The sequence below is a fragment of the Magnolia sinica genome, chromosome 9, assembly GCF_029962835.1.
Source record: "Magnolia sinica isolate HGM2019 chromosome 9, MsV1, whole genome shotgun sequence".
NCBI classification, from domain to species: domain Eukaryota; kingdom Viridiplantae; phylum Streptophyta; class Magnoliopsida; order Magnoliales; family Magnoliaceae; genus Magnolia; species Magnolia sinica.
Window position 1 is genome coordinate 75,055,938 of NC_080581.1, and position 23,960 is coordinate 75,079,897.

The following is a 23,960-nucleotide window of genomic DNA, read 5'->3' on the forward strand; positions in this document are numbered from 1 at the left end:
TTTTTAGGGCACATGCTTGCGAGATCCAGGCCGTCCCACCATGAATGAAGCTGTGGCCCAAAAATATTGAGGCAAGGTACTACCTGTGGTACCATACCATCTTTCTGCCAACATGGCACTTGTGTAGGACATCAATACTATGAAAATTGTAGGACCCCTTATTTTCGTTCATATGACACCCATTAGATGGGCCAAACGTGAATGTAAAAAATGGAGGGTCAACTGTCCACGTTCAAGTCATTTGTGTGGCCCATCTGATGATGAGATTGGCTTTCCTGATGAGTGGCTTAGTCTATGCATACGTGGGTCGTGCTGCAATTAAATATCCAGGCTGTTAGGAGGAATATCAGTCACCCTGCTTCAGTGCACTTGCCTCAGACTGCAAGATTGGAGCCGCTCATTCCGCTATCTCAAATGCGATGATGCAATTATGCGTCAAAAATCAGGTTGATGTGATCATTATAGTGGCTATCTAGGTTTTTTTAACTCTTTCTTGTTAGGCAAAGGGGCCTCGAGATTCAGGGTGGAAGACTCCTCTGTGGAGACGACGAATCATCGCCAGCTTTTCTCCTATGAGGGTTGGTGGACTACGTCGTGCTCCATTTACTCAACCTCTTTCCTTTGGAAATGAAAGATGGGTACGGATTTGAGGTGGGAGATGGCGCTAGGGTTCGTTTTGGGGATGATGTCTAGTTCGGGGGATTCCCCATGCTGAACCTCATTCCCTTCACTAGTTGTTGCTTGTAATTTGGATAATATCTCTGTGGCTATCTGCATCTGAGTGAGGAGGTTTGGTTTCCTCCTTGTCAAAGGAATTTGAGCTGCTCCGGGTTTGAGAAGCTGATCCTTTTGCTTTCTCAGTCACATAGAGCACTTGTTTATGCACTGTGCATTCACTGGGATCCTCTAATTGAGTTATTTTCAAGGAGGCAAAACTCTCTTGGGTTATGTCGGTCTCGATCTATGCATTTTCCAGAGCTTGGCACAGAGACGTCAATTTCCCTTGAAAGAAACAATCCAACTTTTAAGAAGAAAAGTCTTGAGGCTGTGGGTGTTATTAGGCAGGTCCTTCCGAGTATTTCTGATTGGATTTCTCTGAATCCAGTTTAGGTCTGGTTATTGAGAGGGTGAGGCAGCTTTCTTCCCTTTTTTCTTTTTTCTTTTTTTCTCTTTTGGGTTGGCTTGGGTGGTTTGTACAGTTATTTCCGTTTTCTGTTTTCTTTTGGCTCTGGCATTGATAAAGTTTGTTTCAAATTTCCAAAAAAACAAAAACATAAAAAACCAAAAACAAATAACTAGATTGTGGTCAGTGGTTAAATGCTGTTAGACAGCTTTGTTGAGGTCGTGATTTCATTTAAATTGCACCACCTACACTTTTTCCTTTCAATTAAAATTCTCGACTCAAGCAACTCGGCTCGATTTCTGCTTGAGTCGAGTTGACTCGTCTGATTTTTGAGTCAAATCACTGACTTTTAAAACTATGGATTGAGTCATGCCAAGTCATGTCAAGTCAACTGAGCCATCAGGTCAACTCGATGAGTCCCTCTTGAGTCCAGGATGAGTCAGGCTCGGTACCGAGTTTCCAAGAGACTCAGCTCAGAATCTCTCGCCAAGTTGAGTTGACTCAGCCAAGTTTCCAGTCAAGTCACGAGTTTTAGAACTAGGATTATCAGGTGGGCCCATGCATTCAAAACGAAATGTACAAAAATTGACAAACAATCCACATTCATGGTACATATGTAGCCAAAATAACACAAAGGGTATCATCGTTTTATATTTAATATTAATAATAATTAATTAGAGTAACATCATTCGCACGTGCAATGCATGTGCCTATTACATTTTTTTCTTATAGGTAACCAAGGCTTGAACCCAAGACCTCAATGTAGAAATGCATATGGGCTCAAACCCATGCATGATTGCATTACAAAGAAAAAGGAAAATGCAGAGGGTGTGTTTGGATGCACTATCAAATTGAATTGCAATTATTACTCTGTTGAGGGTCTGACTCTAAATAACTAAAATAATGATTTCCTCAGCATTAGTATTGAGGATCCAATCTGACTCTAAATTGTGATGACATTTCTTTGAAGTTGGACTCAAAAGAAGTCAATGGCAGAGGGATACTAAAGCACGTCCTCATTGCGAATAGCATCTTTTGTCATTCCCTCTTGATTAAACTGAACATTTGCAATTCAATTCACGTGTGCATCCAAACACAGCCTAAATAATCAGCATCTGGCACTCGTTACAGTTGTATTAGAAGAAGTCCTCTGGCTTGCCAACCTTTATATTTTCTTCAGCTAGGAAGCTTGTGATGGCATTTTTCTGCCAGCTCTTGAAACTCCTGAATAACAAAAAGGATCTTTCAATTATCACTAACTAAGAAAAATAAACCTCTGCTGCAAAGCCGCACAACAAAAAATCATAGTATGGGGGAAATTAGAGAGAGAGAGAGAGAGAGAGAGAGAGAGTTTTGAAATCAACGGGCCTATGCATGCATCATGTTACGTACCATGCATGGCAGGATATGAATGCATCTTCTTGTGTATATCAATGGGCTGGTGATGTGGACACCAGACCATTCAAAGTATATTAATGCAGGAGGCGTGCATTACCCGTGTCGATGTGGTTAAATGACGGGTACAGGTCGGGTCTCTAGAGGTTGAAGACCTCACACATGTTCGTGACATGTGTAAGTTGCTTTAAAGAGACATTTGGACTGTTGGATCGTCACAGCCCACCTTCATTACACCACCTTCACGACGCTATCATCGGGGCCCATTGGGCATTTTGAATTTGAATTTAATTTATGAGCATTTGATTTATTTGAGTTTGGAGACTGTGTGCGCACAATTTTTGTGCGAATTTCTTTTTTTGAAAAAATATATATATATATATTTTTTAGTAGGGGTATTTTGGTAATTTCGTGTAATTATGAATTTATAAGGGTGTTTAGGAAAGAGAGTTTTCGCTTCTGACGATTTCGTTTTCGACTTCCAATGATTGGAAGAGGGCCTCATGGCCTAGGGAAGTGATTTCTCATCCTTTACTTTTTTCTTGTGCTTTCTTTTCTCAAAGTACTCTTTTCTTTAACCTTATCTTCTTCCTTTTCCCCTAAAATCTTTAGATTTAGAAGCCGATCCTATTCTTTTTATCTAAATCATTAGATCTTAAAAGATTTTCATCCCCACATTTATTTATTTTGACTTTCTTCAAATCCCATCACCCGAAACCTTAAATTTGAAGAACTACCAATTTTTTTTTTTTAATGAATTTTCTAGATTTCCCAATTCAGAAAATTCCTATTTTCTGGATTAGAAAATCCACTTGGATCAGACAGACCTATTGCAAGACGAAAGTTCTATCTTTCACCAGATTCGACTAAATTCAAAATTTAAGATTCAATACTTCGTGTTTGTGATGAATGACCATAATCATTGCTGCATTAACCTTATTTTCTTCTTGTGTTTATGATGTATAAGGCTGATTTTTTATTTATTTATTATTATTTTTAAAGATCGTATAAATCTGCTCCTTTCAAATACCACGTTCATTTAAGGTTGGATTAGGCCGTCCTACATCAGCTGGGTTGGCCTGTCAAGCTTTCAGGTTAGGCTTGGGCTGAAATACTAGGCCAGAGGGCCGGACCAAGGCATAAATTTAAGCTCGTTTATTAATCGGGAAGGCCCAAGTTGTGTGTAAGAGCCCATCAGCATAACCCGAACCCATCCCAGCACAACCTGTTTAAGCTTTCAAGGGCACTTTTGTTAATACCATGCACAATTGGGCACACCTAACAAACAGCTTAGATATTGCACAAAAGAGGGGCAGCCTGGTTCGAGATCAGGAACTGGGTCTAGGCCATGCATAAGCATCACAGGCCAGGCTGAACTCGGGATGGGTTTTTACTTTACATACCAGGCTTGAACAGACCTCAGCCAGGCCTGGACCTGGCTGTTGACAGCCCTAACAGTAAGGGGCCATTTGGTCGCAAGAAATTGGAGCCCAGCCTGCCTTGTCTAGGCCTATGGTGGTTAAGGAAGAAGTAAGAGACAACTCCTAGCTCTTTTTGAGAGTTAATCGGGTCCTTTGTCTCTACGAGTAGGATTTAGTCAAGCTCGGACAACATTCTCTCCACTCTCTCTCCCTCTCTTTGCCATGTGTGGTGACATCCAATCCATCAATCACATTCCAATTGTGATTTAGGCCTTCAATCAAATATCGGCCCAATTCACAATTTCAGTGGGTCAACCAATAGGCAACAATAGGCCTGGAGACGCACAAGAAACATTGTGCATGGACCCAGTAAGATTGTCTAAATATTGAATCAAACCCATTAATCATGTTCCTCCCACAAAGGGCCAAATGTTTTGATGATTGAAAACTTTGTAGGCCACAACACTTGAGCTTAGGGGTTTACCTGTCTAGATCATCATCATCATCATTTAAGCCTTATCCCAATTAATTGGGGTCAGCTACATGAATCCCATTCCACCATTCCACTCAATAAAGGGCCAAACCTTCAATTAGACAATAGGTCATCTAGTCTTTTTCTTACCATTTCCATCCACGTCCTTTTGGCCTTCCCTTGCCCTTTTAGAGCCTTCAACTTGTACTCACTCACTCTTCTTGGTCTCCATTGCGCATGACCAGACCATCTAAGTCTACTTCCCCACATCTTATTATCTATTGGTATCCCTTGAATGCATCCATTTCTAATTCTATACTTGCTTGTCTTAGCACTCATCCATCTCAACATCCTTGTGTTTCCGCTACATTCATCCTATGAACATGTTGTTCTTTAACTACCTTCCCGTAAAGCATGGCTGGTCTTATAGTTATCCTATAAAATTTCCCTTTCAGTTTGAGAGGCACATGAGACAAACACATACAACTCCAGAGGCACATCTTCATTTTTTCCACCCAGCTTGAATTCTATGGACAACATCTTTTCAATCTCTCCACCCTTGAATCATTGACCCAGAGTATTGAAAGTGATCATTTTGGAAAACATCTTGGCTAGCAACCTCAACTAATTCCCTGTTTTCACTCCTATCATTACTAAAATTGACACTCCATATACTCTGTTTTAGTCTGAATAATTTTAAATCCTTTGGATTCTAAAGTGTCCCTCCATAAATCTAGCTTTGTGCTTACACCCTCCCTCATTTTATTAATAAAAAATATGTCATTTGCAACAACACACACCATGGGATCTCTTCCTATAAATGCCTCATTAATTCGTCCATAACCAATGTGAAAAGGTATAGGCTCAATGCCAACCCATGGTGTAAGCCTACAATAATTGGAAATTAATTAGTAGTCCTCACATTTGTTACCGCTCCCTTGTACATATTCTTAACAATGTCAATATATCCTCATGAGACTTCTTACTTTCCCAACACCCACTTGATTAACTCTCTAGGAACCAAGGTATTCAATAACGGTAATGGTGGTAACGGCCACCATTGTTATGGTTATGATACAGGCTGTTGCGGCTATTATGGCCTCTCTTTTATTTTTATTTTTGGAAAAAAAGAAATCGGCATCAACCATGTAATGGACCATTACAGATGGGCTGTTATGGGCCATTTTTTCTCCATAATGGTCGTTATAACCCCCATAAATCGTAATGGTTCCCACTATTCCCATTACAACCGTTACGTAACCACTTTTTGGTACCTTGCTCAGGACCCTATCATATGCTTTCTCTAAGTCGATAAAGATTGTGGAGATCCTCCTGTCCCTATGTTTCTCCATCAATTCTCAAAGTAAGAAAATAGCTTCGGTGGTAGACCTCTCAGTCATGAAACCAAGTTCATTTTCCGAAACATTCGTCTCGTGCCTTAGTCTTGTTCAATCACTCTCTCCCAAAGCTTCATAGCATGGCTCATAAGTTTAATCCCATGATAGTTTGTGCAATTTTGTTTGTCCCCTTTGCTCGTATGAAGAGGTGTCATGGTACTTCTCCTCCAGTCGTTTGAAATTTTCTTCGATCGTACAATCTTGTTGAACAACTTTGTCAACCAAAATAAACCAATATCTCCCATACACTTCCAAACCTCTATTGGTATACCTCTGGTTCAAGGACCTTTCCTGTTTTCTTCTTTCTCAAAGCTTCTCTCACCTCAAATATCCTAATCTTGCTAAAGTATCTATGGTATCCTATGTCATTTGAGTTTATGGTTCCTTCTATCCCTATGCTCACATAGTGATTGTCATTTAAGAAGTTCTGAAAAGGGGTTTACCCGTGATTTTACATTTTTAAAAAAATAAAAATCCTATTGAATGGTCCACCTGAGTTTTTTTATGGAGGTGTTTTTTTTTTTTTTCCTTTCTTTTCTTTTTGTTTCTATGGTGGATATGAGGGGAGAAGCATGATGGATGGAGTGGATTTCATTCTGATAGCCCGATGGACTCCACAAAGCTCCAAGTGTTTTAAAGGACAAAATAAGACCTAGATAGGCTTCAACAAACAACAAACAACAAACAACAAACACACTTGTTCTTAGCTCACCAAACAGGTTCCTACAAACAACAGACAAGCCTGACTAGGACAATGTTCACTTAGCTAGACAAGAACAAGACACGCCCAACCTAGATAGGCTATTTGGGCTTAAACTTTTGCTGCTACCAAATGGGCCCTAAGATGGCTACTAATCATGATATATATATATATATATATATATATATATATATATATATATATATATATATAGAGAGAGAGAGAGAGAGAGAGAGAGAGAGAGAGAGAGAGAGAGAGAGAATGGTATGCGTCATGTTATGTTTTCTTGTCTGGTAAATAAGGAAAAAGAAAAAGGCCACACCTTTGGTTAACGGATATTGGTTGTACAAAACCATTCAGCCGAACATTAGAAAGTACACCGCACATTGATGAAACTGAAAGTCTTCTCATAGCACTTTGGATAAGTCGTTTCTCAAAGGTCAGCATTACATTATGATAATAGTTGAAAAAATCCCTGACTTGACTCGAAACTCAGCCGAGTCAACTCAAATTGGTAAGACTTTGAGCAGAGTCACTGTGAAACTCGCTCCTAAGATCAACTTGGTCCCAACTTGGCAAGGCTCGTCACCAGCTATTGCCATAAAAACTAATGGATAGAGGGACTTGGTTTGTAAAGCTGGCCAAGAAACAACAGTGCCAACGTGCTAGAGGCACATGGTTTGTGCTTTAGTTCCACAAAAGAGTGAATTGAGATTTCAACACTTTTCAACTGTTTTAAATGAAGAGGACAACTTACTTGTGATCCAAGTGTGCGAGAATTTCTCCTCCTGGAAAAGCTACTTTGGTAGCCTCAAATGAAGCTTTGATTGCTTGCTTCCATGTTCCCCCGATTCCAACAGCCCGATTTTCTGTTTTCTGTTTGCTCGGATCTTCCATTGGCAATGAATACCCAGACAGCAGGTGGCCCACCCAAACACCATCTTTCCTGAATTTATTGCATGTGAAACAGCTCATTAGAGCATATAATAAACATACGCTCTTGCTGCATGAACTTTTTTTAATTATTATACAACAAAATTTCAAAGCACCCTGGTGACAGGATTAGAAACACACATGCAGTTTTTGAAATGTATGCAGATGGGTTTTTATGTTCTTAATTTCCATGCATCCACTGTACAAAAGGGTGCAATTCGGGGGGCAGGTTGGGTTAAGTGCCAACCTGAGTCTGACCCAACCTCAAGAGGACCCAACCTCACCCAAAATCCAACCTGAGGTGTCTGACCACAACCTGACCCAGATCCTCTATACTCAACCCTAAACTGACCCAACCCGACCCGACCAAATACATATGATCATTCATGCAACCTAATCCAAACCAAAATTTGCTCAACCCAACCCCAACCCAATTTCAAATTGGGTCAGAGTTGTCCAACCTAACTCGACCCGAGGACCTGACAACTCGACCCCAACTTGGGTTGGGTCACTCGGCTTCGGGCTGACCTGAACACAAGTTGCAGCCCCAAATGTACATGCTTCCAGAAGCAACTCAATATGTAGATCCAAGTATCCTAAACAAGGATACAAATCTGACATTCCACGATTCAACTGATCTGTTTCTGCCATGTACCCTGCATTCTTAGAAATATTATGGAAGGTGATGATAGGTGTGCCTCATTTTCACTAGCCATAGTAGGCAGACCAGCCTTTTGCATTTGAATACTAAGGGTGTTAAGGTTAGTGGATGGTACAGAAGTTTGGGTGAAAGAACCTTTTGAAAGGGTAGGAGAGTCTCTTCAGATACTGAGATGTTGGCAGGACATGCTATGTAGGGCATTGAGTGATTTCAGAGCAATGATCCAGGAAGAATTCTTCCAACTGTATTTTTGTGCAAGTTCCTTTTTGGGGCCATGGTTGGCCCACCTATGGTCATGGTGGACCATTGGATAGAAGAAGCCCACTGGGGATTGCACATGGGCCCCAAAATCACTCTGATCGAATGATCCCAACATCCAATTAAGGGCTCAAAAATGGACTCCAAAAATTAAAAATGATCTCAGTACCCATTTTTGTTGGCCCTTAATTAGAAGGCTGTTGTCATCTGATGAGGAGAATTTGGGGCCATGTGCGACTGCAGTGGAGCCATCATAAGTGGTCCCACAGAGGAATTTGTACTAGAACACAGTAAGAAGAAGTCATACTGAATCATCACTCCACATGCAGATGCAAGGTGTTCAAAGAGTTTATCTACTCATGGGGCAGTGTGAAAGGAATCCTCAGATCCTTTTATGTTACTTGCTCTGGAGCAGATTCTACTAGTGACTAAATGAGACGGAATGTTGGCAACAAAGAATCTACCCCATCTAAATGGTCTCTGCAACTTTTATAGCAAGCTAACAGAGATCTAGTTTTGAACCCTCTTTTTGATGCAGATCAATGTTATTTGATGGCCTAACCAAGGACTTTTTGCTGCACTCTTTGGTGTTATTAAGGAGATATCAGAGGTTCAGATTGCATGCAGATGTTCACTTTAGCGGACCACATGAGAAACTGGAAATAAGCTTCCAAGCTTTATATTTAGGACTCAACTCGAACCCTTCTGAGGGGGATAAAGTTGTCTCTAATTGTTTGCAGTTTCTGATTTTTTAGGCACCAAGAATATTTAAGCCACACGTATTTGAATATCTGTATTCTCAGGCAATCAAGATTTTTTGAGGCTCACACCTGCCACTTCAGCTTTAGGTAATTTGTTCGCAGAGAAAGGTCCACTAAAATTTCCAGAGAGCGAAAAACTTCAAAGATACCTTATTTAGACAGTTTACTTTCTTAAAATTCATGTGCTTGGAGTAAAGGTTAGTGATTTGGTGCCTCCAGAGGTTTGATTTTTTCATGTCTCCACATCCGGCACAATCAATTCAGATATTGTGATTTTGGGTGATGCTGGAATCCGTTGATCAACTCGTATGGGCATTGCATGGAGCTACTATGGGTAACTCTCGGAAAGCTATATAGAGGCTCGTCACTTTGGGAATCTTTTGGTTTATCTGGAAAGCCCGAAACAGTCTATGCTTCCAAAACAAGAGCCCCTCTGTTGACGAGACTATTAGTTTAGTAAAATTTACTGTTTTGGAATGGACCCCTTTCATAGAAGCAGTGAAGTCTACTAATCTTGATACTTTGTTTTTGTACTACTTACTGGGCCATATTCTTTTTCTGCCTTTGGGCGGTTTCTAAATAAATTTTCAGTTCTCTCAAAAAAAAAAAAAAAATTTCTCTCCACATCCGGCACAATCAATTCAGATATTGTGATTTTGGGTGATGCTGGAATCTGTTGATCAACTCTTATGGGCATTGCATGGAGCTACTATGGGTAACTATTGGAAAGCTATATAGAGGCTGGTCACTTTGGGAATCTTTTGGTTTATCTGAAAAGCCCGAAACAGTCGATGCTTCCAAAACAAAAGCCCCTCTGTTGAAGAGACTATTAGTTTAGTAAAATTTACTGTTTTGGAATGGGCAAATTTCGTAGAAGCAGTGAAGTCTACTAATCTTGATACTTTGTTTTTGTACTAGTTACCGGGCCATATTCTTTTTCCGCCTGTGGGCGGTTTCTAAATAAATTTTCAGTTCTCTCAAAAAAAAAAAAAAAAAATCCCCACAAATTCATTAAACGGGTGGAAGCACAAAAAAATTGTGCTAGGAGGCACCAGATCAGTTCTTTAGAAACTATCTCGGCCACTCAATAACTCTTCACCACATTCAACTGATCTCAAAGACCTATTCCATTTTCTTAATAAATAGCATGCACACAATATAGCAAAGAAAGTTGGTGAAGAATAGCTTACAGAACAATGTCCATGTGCCTGGGTGCATAATGACCACCTCCAAGTCCAAGTAGGACTTTATTTCTCTCACTATTCCTGTATTCCATTAAGAGGATAAGCATAAGTGCAGTAAAAAAACGAAAGAAAGGAGAGTGTTTTGGACATCAATTTTCAGTAATACAAAGCACACGCACAGACATTAGAATATTCATATTCGACAATGATACATAGATGTGTGTGGATGTGCCCTATGTACAAATGTATGTAACTGGACAGCTTTGTTGCTCAATGAAAAGTCAAAGGTAATTAGTTCAGGCTGCAGTGCTTGGAGGAAATACGGATGATCGATTACCTTGTCAAAAACTTGACTTACAGATATGATCTGTGGCAATATTTTGGGCTGCGTTTGGATGCAGAAATGAATTGAATTGCAAACATTTGGTCTAATGAAGAGAATAACAAAACTAGGTGATGTCTTCTACTTTCTGAAGCCCATCCCGCAATATGGTGCCAAGGTACTACAATTTGGTTACTTCCACTTCACTATACTATTACTGCAATTTAAATCAATAGATTGGAAATGTGCATTCCGTGCTATTTAAGTGGCGATGATTTGATTCTTCAAATAGGCTTTTGTTTGCAAAGCATGAACCCATTCAATGGAGAAAGGCCCTCAAACCAGCCTGAAATGGCGAATGAGTTCAATGCAGCTCATGGCCAAATTGAACACAATGCCCATTTCAATTGATGCAAATGTACTAACTGCCAAACACACTCTTAGGGCATGTATGGTTGCCACTTAAACATGAATTCATCTCATTTTAGCTAACATCAATTACGCATTAGAGATCATAGTTTATACAAATTGTTGGTTATATTTTTAATACCTACCAGAAATTTGATCTCTAATACATAATTATGATTGAATAAAATGAGATGAAATCATTTTTAAGTGGCATCCAAACAGCCTTAGGAAGACATGGAACTGGATGTCACAAAAAATTACAATGATCATACCTGTGCCAATTTCCTACACCATCACCACCTGCTAGTCCAAGGCCTTCCCACAATAACTGCAAGCATTAGAAAAATAAATTATTACAGAAGCTATTGAAAGAAATCCAATTACTAGAAGCTAAAGATAACAAAATAGATTCAACAATTGTAAGCTCACTTATATGGATGGTATTTTATTTTATAATTTTCTTTGCATTCTTTCTCTTTCTCACTTTAATAGATAATTATTAATAACAAAATAAATAATATTCTTCAATAGTTGTATGGAGTGGATCAAAAGCACGGGGAGCAAATTCGGGTGCAGAAGCGAGGGAGCTATGATTCTTAAGAACTTCAAAAGCCAGGAGCACATAGGAGGCATTTATTTTATATAAACCAATATTCAACAACTTAAAATGTGCATTTTTGGAGGTCTAAAACAGAAATAACCACATTTACTGCAAAATAGGTTAGTTAAGGTGATCCTGGTGGAAGTGCCGTAGCAGGTGGTATGAGGATTAGATTCATGCAACCAAGATCAAGCTTGCTGCTGCAAGGGATAGCATAACCATATGAGAAATGTATCAGGACTTCATGCAGGTGGTAATAAAGCATATGCACACACATCAATGCAACACTCTGGCAGGGCATATCGAAAAAAACATCAGAGCAATGGGGTTTTCTTTTAATAGGCAAGCATCCAGATATCATTGGACTATATATGTAGGCTCTGTTTGCAAGATAACAAACATGCACAAGATGTTCCGACTACAGCAGCTCTATTGCGATAATGCTACTACATTCATGCAGGTAGCCTATGGCTGCATAACAAAAAAAATAAAATAAAATTTGAAAGGTACTAGGCTGGCTAGTTCTTTTAGTCTTGTATGGTATAGTGAATTGTTGTTCTTGCAAGTGCTTGGCAAATGAAAGGTACTAGGTATCCCGGGTCAGTGGATTTGTGTCTTAACCGCGGGAGCTTCTCACTAAGTAATTTCCATAGTTAGGGAAGGCCTATCACTTTCAGGCATCAAATGAAGAGTTACTCTAGAGGCTCCTGCTCCCTCATAAACAGACTAGGTCTATACTGATCAAAGCAGTGTTGGTCTCTCACGACACCCATATGGCCAATGCTAATCGAGGGATCCGAATCTCTGTTGACATGTTGGACCAAGGCATAATCTGACGATAATTGGATCAGGCAGTGTTACGTATTGAATCCTAGGGATACGGATACGTATTGGTTATCACACGGGAATATATATCATTTGTATCGGGTAATTCATCGCACTTTTTGGGAAACATGGGGAAACATTAGGAAAATTGTTGAATTTTTCAATGAAACTTCAGGGACTGTTAAAAAAGACCTTAATACACAGTTTTAAACCATAACATCTCAAAAAAGAAATGCACATAATAGGTTTTATTTGTATAGGGTCCTAAGCTATGCATTATCTGACTGAACTAATACAACTATATTCAAATTGAATGCATAACGTTTAGAGTGTATGTGATGATCATTTCATCAGACACTCTCAATTGACAGCTAGTTTAAGGAAAAAAATTTTAAAAAAATTCAACAATATTTTATTAATTTTAATTAAAAATGCTTTTATATCTTGAAAATTGACAAAGGCTTAACAAATCAGTAGATCAACCCTCATACATGCTTGATTTTATGTTTGGAGTGCAACATTGCAAGCAATTTGGGAGAAATTGGGAAAATTTTGAATTTTTTCCAATTTCCACCAAATCGGACCACCTGCACTCAAATTTCGAATTTAGAGTTTATGTGATGATCATTTAATCAAATACTCCTGAATACTTCGAAATTAGTCTCAATTGGCAGCTGGTTGAAGGAAAATTTTGAAAAATAAATAAATAATGGAGAACATGAAGAACCAATGGATATTGAAATCAAAGCTCCAACTCCATGATTTTTCATGCAAAACATGAAGGACCAATGGATTTGTAACCATTTGACACTGATTTAACATAACTTCAATAAAAAAAATATTGGAAATTGAAAATGCTCACCAGATTGAACATGTTGAATATAAGATATATTGTTGGATATATCGGCTGATATCGTCGATATTTAAAAATTGGGATCAAGAATGGATTTGGAGCATGCATACATTTGAGCATGCTTCTAACAAACTGTACCAATGTTATATCATGCCATGTTTTGATTCTCCCAAATTCTTCACACAACCATGTATGCACATCAGTGCTTTTTTGACACCCCTATCCATACTTGCGGAATGAAAATGGAAACCTTACAACCTCACTACTTACTAAAGAGAGGTAAGTTTAAAAGAAAGTTCCGATCTAATGTGGCAATGAAATGAAAATGCAGAGAAAGGAAGCATTTTGCAAGACATGGGGAGAGTGGAGGAGACCCGGTTCTAACAAGTAAGCTGCTCCTGTGATGGTTCCCCACCATTTATGGTGGTGATTCACGTGGCATTCATGTATGTATATCCAGACCATCCAAAGGATGCAAAATATTGTGCACAGATCAATCTTTAAAATCACACTAATCAAGAAATCTTAATTATCCAATTGATGGTTGTCTAAATTCCAAGGATAAAATAGATTATTACTATCATCTTCTCAATGTAAGTTTTTGGTAATTCTACATCCATGATTCAGATAATTGGACAGTGTTGATCACTTAGAAACTATGCCATGTGTACCATTGAAGAGTTAACACCATTTTTAAAAATAGTACTGAAATATTCTAGAATCTAACCAGTAGAATCCTAGCAAATGGCTCTGCTCTGAATTACCTAAATTACCTTTATTTTGGTTTCCTGTCTTTTAATCATGCATATTTTTAGCAAGTTGAAAAAATAATTCCGTTCAAATTGTTGCCCTTGGCTTCTATGCATATCAATGCTAAAAATACACAAACCATAAATTGTTTGAAACTACTCAACTAGAGCTACAGCCTGAGCAGCATCCTGCCTCTTCCAATACTCTTCCGTGCTACCTGCAAAAACCAGAAGAAACTGTCAGATATAAGCTGGCCAAAAATCCTTAACACAGTTTCTATATAAGCTATATGTCATTCCGCATTACCCAAATAATGCCAATGAACCAGGTCGAAGAGATGGGGAGAATTGTGCATCTCTATGGTCTCGTTCTCTTAGCGTCCTACAAAAGCCACTTCCATAGCCAGGAAGCCCCGTAAAAAAGATGAATCCCTCCTTCCTATACCAACCTCCCAAGCTAGTACCTTGTCTATATGACATCACATGCTTGCATAAGCTATCTTCTTCTATCCCCAAACTTCCAAAGCCACTTTCTGAGCAGCACCAAATTCATGATCTTCAACATTCTAATCCCTGCATGTCCAAACCCTTTCAGCTTACAAATTTCTCCCATTTCAGAGAATGGTCCCTGTGCTGATCACCCAGATCCCTCCATCAAAGTCCTCTTGTATCCTATCCAAACTTCATATCACAATGAAGGAGCATTTAAACAGGGATATAAAATAGATTAGCAAGTTTGAAGGAGCTGAGCTGACGATCATGATGCTCCCTCCGAAGGACAAATATCTTCTTTTCCATCCCAAAGGTTTCCCCCCACCCCCAGTGCACGGTGACATCCGACAAGTGAATAGGGGGCTTTCTAACACATGAAGGTAAACCAAGATAGGCTGACAGAATCCTAGTGACTTCGCATCCAAACCTCCTGGCAAACATATCAATGCCGTGCTCTTTCAAACAAATCCCCAAAATGTTACTTCCCAAAGGCTTGGTCCTTGAGCCTGACACAACTTCAAAGCACCTAACCAGGGTCCCCAAAATTTCCACCTATCACCTACTGGCATAAAAAAAATAAAAATCATACCATCAGCAAATTGGAGGTGAGAATTAGCAAATTGGTGATTTCCACCTAGAATCCGTAATAAGACCGTCCTCATTAGCTTTTGCCAACATCTTGCAGATGCTAGAGAGCTTCCACAACTACCTCAAAGAGGAATGGAGATGCAGGGGTTCCTTATCCCACAACCCTCGACCCCCTAAAGAAATACTTAAAGAGACCCATTAAGAGATCAGAGAAGTAGGTTGATCCCACACACCTCTGCTTCCACTTACTCCATCGGACTCCAAACCCAAGCCTCCTCAACATGTAGCTCAAGAATCTCGAATCACGGTTATACGCCCTCCCCATATCAAGCTTGCATATAATGCCTAGCCTTCCCTACTATATATGGAGTCAATGCATTCATGAGTAGTCAGCGGCCCATCAAGAAATTGCCTGCCATGTACCAGAGGCACATAGGATATGAAGATCACCCCAACTAAGGCTTGTCTTAGTCTCAAGGCTATAACTTTGATTCAGGACAATTAACCACTTGCTCTAAAAGCTCGAATTGTTAGAGTATGGCGAATTAATCCCTTTATCTCATAGCCCAGGCCCCAAATCACATGGGTACCACCCCCCCTCACGAGTGTGTCCCCGCATCCCACAGGCTACCCCACTTGAGCCCAGTATGAAATGCACATTAATCACCCCTAGTGAGGAGTCTCGAACACGAGACCTCCCCCGTGGGCCCCGCCCACCCCTAGTGTGCCCCTGCATCCCACAAGCGACCCCACTTGAGCCCGGTATGAAAATGCCCCTGCATTAAACTTTTAGCCACTATTTTGTAAGGGTTTCCAGTACAGTCTTGGCCTAAAATCCATTGCATTACACGATACCTAGTAATGGGATGGTATGACCAGTTAGCGGAATCCTTATGCAAGACTTTCTACGAGTATAATTAGTTCCCTATATAGGTTCTAAAACTTCATATACATACATGCATAGATATGTACACAGAGGATACATAGACACACATATATGCATCCACAATCAATTAATTTCTTCCCTAGTCATTGAAACAACATATATTAGTCAAAGTTCTACAAATCATCAAACTGTCATGAGCATATGCAGCTACAACCATCCATAACCCCACCTGGTACCACTTGAGCCAGCCAAGCCTATCCCAGGAAGAGGGTTGATGTCAATCGGGTGGGCATCCAGTCATTGAACTTTTGCCAAGCTACCATGAGAATTCCTTATTCAAACTTAGCAAAACATTATTTGTAAAGCCAACCCCAAATAGCCAAGATAGGGTTATGATGATAATGATGATGACAACTACGATTGCAATGATGATGATGATGTAGATACATCCATCTTATTATAAGTAGTTAGATCATGGCAATCTTAATAAATATTTTTTCTCATTTAGGACAATTTATCTTAAGTCCATCAAAATTATCAATAAAAATTAATTGATAAATTAAATTGTCTAAATAGAGAGACATGCACATATACATAAGTATCAATGGATTCCTTCTATTACTTGCAGCTGCCTATTTGATTCTGTCCTTTCCGCTTTTGTTCCAACGGTGGTACACTTGTGTGGCGGGCTTAACAATTTGTGATGCAGACATCAGTGGTGCACCCTTTAGAGTGTACCAAAGGAGGAGGCATCGCCAACAGAGTACTGAAGCGAAGGAGTTGATGTGGATGGACGTTGGGTCCATCAGACTCATTTTTTGACGTGTTACGAGTGCAGGAGCAACATGACTACACCCTAACCATAGATCCATGGGTCGGATTCCACACCCTTGCACATGGGTGTTTTAGTTTTAGGCGTTTTTGTTCTTTTTCTTGTTTTAGGGGCTTTATTGCCCTTTATTTTTTTTCATCTTTTTTGTTATTTTTCTTATTTTCAGGGGCTTTAGTGCACTTTTATTTTTTCCCTAGCTTATATATACGTTGTGAGAAACCTTATTTTCATTATTATTGAATGAATAGAAATTCGTATTTTTTCTTCCTCTTTATTCAAGAGATAATAAGGGTTTTAGGATTGGCCCTTGGGTGTTAAGGATTCTACCCCGATTTCAAGTTTCATTTTTTCTAAATCTTCGAGGTGCAGGAAAAGGTAAGAATCATCCTCTTTCTTTTCTTTTGATGACAAAAGGACCCGTACTTTCTTCATCTCAAACCATTCGTTCTTCACCCATTTCGTTCCTCTCTGGATACTCCCTTTCTAGTTTGAACAGAAAAGAGGAATGGTTAGTCAGTAGAATCAGATCTAAACTTAACCGTGGACTAACTTATGCTAGATCTAGGATATCCTCATATCCTTAGGTCTTCCCTTTTTATTGTTTACGCAATTTTATGCTAAGGAGCATGATCCTGGAGGAATGACCTCATCTTTATGTTGAAATTTACCTAATCCCTTTGATTGGAAAGGGTTAGTTGATTCGTGTATTTACTTAAACATTCTTTAACCTGATTATAGATGCATCTAAGATTAGGTCATCACATGTCTCTGGAGCTTGCGTGTAATAGTTGTGTCAGGGGTCAATTACAATATCCATGTGAGCCTCTGCCATGGCTAGTTCCAAGAGCTTGAGAAAAAAGAGAGGCAGATGTCTTATGGCAGCCAATCATAAAATGTTTTCCAACCTATCATTTAGAATCAATCCCAAATAGTTTGGAGAAAGGCTAAGATAATGATGATGATAGAATGTAAAAAAGAAAAAAATCAATCAATCAATTATGACATTAGTCATATATATTGATTAGCTTGATAAAGTTAGAAAGCAAAGGTTTACCAATCTCTACAAACATGGTAGGAGTATTAACTAGAGGTCCATGATGAGTTGCCTCTAATGTAACCTACAACAAGAGGCAAACAACAAAAAAGGAATTAGTGCATTGATAACTATTTAGCAAACTGATTAATGAACTCAAATTAGAAATATTATTTATGACCTGAACAATGAAAGCTGTATGCATACATGGACTATAAGATCTGCTTAAGTCATGAGAATTATAATTAATTTCTTTCAAGAATTTGGGGCTACACAGAGCCCCTTATGTAACTAGTTAGTAACATGTACACTCCCACTTGGAAAATGCACCAATCTTCTATTGCGAGTACAAAAGGGCATTACTTTTACATCATAATCATCCCCATTTTCAATAATGAGTTGCAGTATATTTGAGACAAAAGATAGATATCAATATAACTGCATATGTAGCTGAGTAGTTGCACCAACGGAGATGATGCCAAAGACAGTCTGATTGATTATATAAATATTATCTTAGTTCAAAGTGAGCGTACCTCAAATTCAGGAGTCAGATTATGTGTTTCAGCAATTTTCTTCAAGAGCCTCAACCATGGTCCTATCCGTGGACTCGGTGGTCCTGCCCACCCAGGCTTTCCACCAGCAGGCGGAAGCTCATCTTCAGATAAATGGGGTACACCTAAAGAACATCATGTGTGAGAACCTCAAGGGTGCACTTAACAAAACTATCACTTAACTAACTGCTAAGCTATTAGCCATCGATGTATCCTGTTCCTTGAGATAAATTGAGGAGGAAAGAGGGAGAATATGAGAAGAAGAAGAGAAAAGAAAAATTAGTGAAACTAATATTGGGATGTTTTCCATGAAATTTCTATATATTTTTCTAAAGACAAGAAAGCAAGAAATGTTAGAACCGGCATGGAATATACTGCCAAATGTTGTCCCATGGGGTACCCATGAAGAATCCATGCTAGGAGTGTCAGTGGGCTGGGCCTTGGGCCTGTTGAGGTCAACCTGTGCATGGTCTGATTGTACAAGGCATAGGATTGAACCCGAGACATGCTAAGTTCTCTGAGCACAACCTCGGTAAAAATTTCGTGAAGCCTGAACCTGGCCCAATGTGCAATGTGTACATTAATGACACATAATGAATTCATATACAACTAATGTAACTCACTACTATCATGGCCCAGCCTGGCCTAGACTAACCCGACCAACTTGACTTGAGCCCAGCATGATAGCTAACTGCACCCAAACTTTTAAACCCGATGGGGCCCACCAAACCTAGGACTATGGCATATAGGCCCAAATGAGGCTTGTGATCCGGCTAGCTGTCCCAACCCATGGACACTCTCATCCAGTACCAATATTGGCATCATGTCATTTCAATTTTTATTCTTTTTCAGTTTTTTGAAAGGTTCATGTCTTTGAAATATTGCAAAATAATCTTACACAAGTATTTCAGTATCCCAATTCGGAGCACACCATGCAACATGTGAAAATCCTTCTCACAGACAATGAGCAGATTCAACCTAATAGTGAAATATTGCTTACCAATTGGATGAACCGTGAGTGCAGGGCGATTCGAAACTGCGGTGTGCCTGCTAAGAAATATAACTTCATCCACAACCTCCCCAGTCGTATCCTCCCATCGTTTATCCAGATTATCCTCCGCCACGATACTGCTATCATGCTTTAATAGCCTCACCTCTCCATTTACAAAACTCGGTATGTCCTAAAAAAAGGGAAAAGAGCAAATAATAATTTGAAATCCTTTAGGTACCCATGAAAGGAAATGGACAAACTGTTAAGGTTATGGCATTGTGTGTGTGTGTGTGTGTGTGTGTGTGTGTGTGTGTGAGAGAGAGAGAGAGAGAGAGAGAGAGAGAGAGAGACTTTTCAACATATTATTCCAATTCATGTAAGCAGATATATAAACTGGAGGTATGCTTAACCCACAAACATGTAGCCCTGCTCATCTACATGCCAGAGCAGGTGCCACTATGGCACAAGCATGTGAGATCCAAGCTATCCATGTGATTAGCATTATTCTACAACCAAAGAAAAGACCATTTTTCCAAGAACTTAGTTTTTCATCTATTGCTCAATCATTAAGTCCCAAGGTGAGATGGATTTTGGCTTAGCTCCTAAAGGTAGTCCCATATATTTGAATGGGAGATTGATACTTTTGCAAAAGTGAGAATCAGAATTTCCTCTTTCCTTGCGGCCACTCCAGCAATGGCGGTTTTCCTCATAGAAGCCACTTCAAAGCATATAATTACACCTTTAAGATTCAATATTTGATTCATGGAGGCCCCACATATGAATTGGTAAATATATATCCCACATGCATGATGGATGAGACACTGGATTTAAGAATGGTGGAATATGCCCATAGTAATAGAGTAATGACAAGGAATTTCGAGTTTGTATACTTTAGACTCTGCACATTTATTGGCCGTGACTCCGTATATATCAGGAGATCCCATCCACATAGGAGGTTTATATTGTCAGTGTAGCAGGTGCACGATGATCCAAATAGTTAATTCATCATAAGGCTCCACAAATTATCCGTGTACTGAAATCATAATGGTAATACAACCAAAGGCACCTCAAACAATGGCCATCTGTTTCCACATGATGGCTCAGATTGTCTGATCATTTTGAATTTACATCTAAAATCACCAATTCACGATTGCCGCCAATGAATAAATGGTTTGGATTATCATAGACAGGCTACGAATACAGGGTAAAACATAGGAGTACAGAAAATTCGCCAGCTTAGGTGGATCCAAGATTGACAACTCACCCAAATTAGATGTGACTAGTCTGAGTTGACTCAGACTTGGTGGAGTCCAATCCAGCTCGGCACCGCAAGTCGGGTATTGAGAATAGAGGGAACTTCGCCCAACTCAGCCAAGTCTCAGCTCAATTCAGGACACAACCCATGACCAAACAAGTCAGTCCAAGCCACCGAGTCAAAAAAGACCAGATCTTTACCCATACAACAACACCCACACCATCCATCTTGCTTTCAGATCTCAAATGGCCACACTTTCATGATCAACAGCTCAAGGCAGAAATGGACAGCCTCTGTTATACAATACACCAAACAACTGGGTATAGCCACATAAACCAAAAAAATTGGGTTCTATAAATCATACACCTTATTCCCGTGCATCATCTTAGTTCAAATCATTTCAAAACAATATTCAAAAATGAGAAATGGAGAAAAAATAGCTATTCCTAACATGCGCCGTGGAGGGAAGGGTAAAATCGTGAGCGTGACACCAGCTGTAGTAGTAGAGTCGTCGAATTAGTGGGTGATGAACAATAAGGATGCAGTGAAGGGGGGTGCTAACTTTTATAGGGGAGCGAATTAGGTGCAGCCTCAGCCTCACCAAAGACAGTGCGACCCTAACCGTGGGGCCCACCTTGATGTATGTATTCTATATCCACACCGTCCATCCATTTTTTCATATCATTTTAGGTCATGAGCACAGACCCATTTTTTCAAGTGGACCATACCATAAGAAACAGTGGTGATTGACCATTAATGGGCCACATAAGTTTTTGATCAAGCTGATATTTGTTTTTCCCCTTCATCCAGGTTTATGTGACCTTATCAACAGGTTGGATGGAAAATAAAAATTATGAAAACATTACGGTGGGCCCTAGGAAGTTTTTTATGGTAAGGCATTCAATCACCACTGCTTCCTATAGTGTGGTCCACCTGAGATTTTGATCTTCTTCATTTTTTTGGCTCCTGCTCTAAATTGATCTAGAAAAACGGATGAACGGAGTGGATATAGAATAGACGAATCAAGGTAGGCCCCACGGTAAGTTCCACACCGCCTTGGATACCTAATCCGCTCCCTGTTTAGAGCAGCGGTGACTGTTAGGGAGGAGCAGGAGAAGGCGGCGGCGCACGCGGAAAAGAAAAAAGGGGAAGAATGCTAACCTGCACTGGGGGGCCTGGATGCCAGCCGGGCATAGCTAAGAGCGCCGAAGCCGGGCCAATGGAAGCTGGATCGACGGTCGTTGCCACCACAAGCGTCACCATTCTCTCTATCTTTCTCTGTCCGCTCGCTCTCGAGAAGACGCGGGAGATGGCTCTTAACATTTGCAAAACGGTTGCGGGTCTACCACGGTAATGTACGCTAAGCCTAGCGCCTGTCTGCCCACAGGAAGTTTATGTGGTCGGATTTGGCGGTCATAGAGAGGACTGTGAGAAATCCATACCGTTCATCAGTTTTTCAAGCTCATAACACAATAGAACGGGATTCTAAAAGTTGGGCAGATCAAAAACTTCTGTGGAAACAGTGAGAATTGAAACATCTACTGTTCAAACCTTCCCATTATGTTTATATGCCATCTAAACCATTCATAAGATTATTACCACTTGGATGAACTGTAAGCAAAAATATCATCTGATTCAGAACTTCCGTGGACAATGGTGGGCGTTGAATCCCGCTATTTCTTGTGGCCCGGTCCAGCTGAGTTATGGACTGCCCTGTAACGTGAGCTTGAAAAACTGACAGGTGGATTTCTTAAAGATATTTATGTAAGAGGGCACCAGCAATAACTGGGTGGGACGCGGATTGCGTGCTACCCCTGTCCGTCCCTTGCTCCGAACGGGCAGTTCTGTGGGCAGGCCCACCGTGATGTATCTGTACATCCAAACCGTCTATCCTTTTTCTCGGATTATTTTAAGGCATGAGCACAAAAATGAGGCAGATCCAACGATCAAATGGACCACACCACAGATGACTCTTTCATTTAATGCAAATGACATATAATTAATTGTGCATTTTAATGCAACCAAGCTTATTATTTGGTGTGGTCCACTTGATCGTTGGATCTGCCTCATTTTGTGCTTATGCCTTAAAATAATCTGAGAAAATGTACAGATACATCACGGTGGACCCACCCACAGAACTGCCCGTTCGGAGCTAGAAACGGGCGGGGGTAGTACGCAATCCGCGTCAACTGGTGCCGATGAAAAAGTATCAGTGTACGCGGATTGGCTAGTGACCCTGTGCTTTGTGCCCCACCATAATTTATGTATTTCATCTACGCCATCAATCTATTTTCGCACCTACGATGATGTATGTATTTTATCCAATCTGCTCATCCATTTTTCATATTATTGTATGGTATAAGCCCAAAATTAAAATGGATGGATCCAAATCTCAAGTGGACAAATCATAGGAAATAGCGTTGATTTAACACCCATCATTAACTTCTTAATAGCCATAAGTTTTGGATTAAGCTGATATTTGTTTTCTCCCTTCATCTAGTTTCGTATAACCTAATCAACAGGTTGGATGTCAAATGAAGGTTACAGTGAGGCCTAGGAGGTTTTTAATGATGGACATTCAATCACCAATATTTTCATATGGTGTGGTCCACCGGAAATTTAGATCAGCCTGATGTTTGAGATAAAGCTCTAAAATGATGTGACAAAATGATTGGAAAGTGCGGATAAAACACGCATATCACGGTGCAGCCCACATAGCACAGAACACTAACCACGTGGCCAGTAGCAGCGTCACTAGCCAAACCGCGTCCACGGACATTGAAAGGCGAAACCACCTTTGCATGACAGCGACTAAAGTTGCCAGCGCCCACAGGAAGCTCTCTCGTCATAAGCTGCATGGGCCCACCAAGATATCCGTGAGAAATCGACTCCATGTTTGAACGGTAGGATTTCCATCTCCATTGTTTCTTGCAGTATGGTTCACTTGAGTTATAGATCTACCTCAGTTTTAAGCTCACCTCCTAACATTAGCAGGAGAAACTCGTAGGTATTCTAGATTTCTCACTCGCATCATGGTGGGTTCCACATAACTTTCTACGTACTAGTTAAACCCATCTAAGGATCATTATGGAGTTGGTTAGAAATTTGCTTCATCGATGAGCTTAAACTAGGTAGATCCGAAACTCATGGGTATATAACTAGAGGTGTACATGAGTTTAAATGAGTCGAGCTGTGCAAGCTCGACTCGGCTTGGCCACTAGTTGACCCCAGCTCGAACTTGGCTCAGCTCGGCTCGATTCGGTCAGCAG

The 23,960-nt window shown here is 40.0% G+C and overlaps 1 protein-coding gene across 1 annotated transcript; it reads right to left on the minus strand.

Annotated features, from left to right (window-relative positions):
* Positions 1–1,749: 1,749 nt before the first annotated feature.
* On the minus strand, positions 1,750–22,053 carry LOC131255700 (D-aminoacyl-tRNA deacylase). Its single transcript, XM_058256494.1, has 9 exons — positions 21,853–22,053; positions 19,446–19,626; positions 18,428–18,570; positions 17,916–17,979; positions 14,229–14,281; positions 11,308–11,363; positions 10,312–10,386; positions 7,266–7,454; positions 1,750–2,347 (listed from the first exon to the last, which is right to left on the minus strand). The coding sequence occupies exons 1-9, from the start codon at positions 22,012–22,014 to the stop codon at positions 2,260–2,262; spliced, it is 1,011 nt and encodes a 336-aa protein (XP_058112477.1). The 5' UTR covers positions 22,015–22,053; the 3' UTR covers positions 1,750–2,259.
* Positions 22,054–23,960: the final 1,907 nt, after the last annotated feature.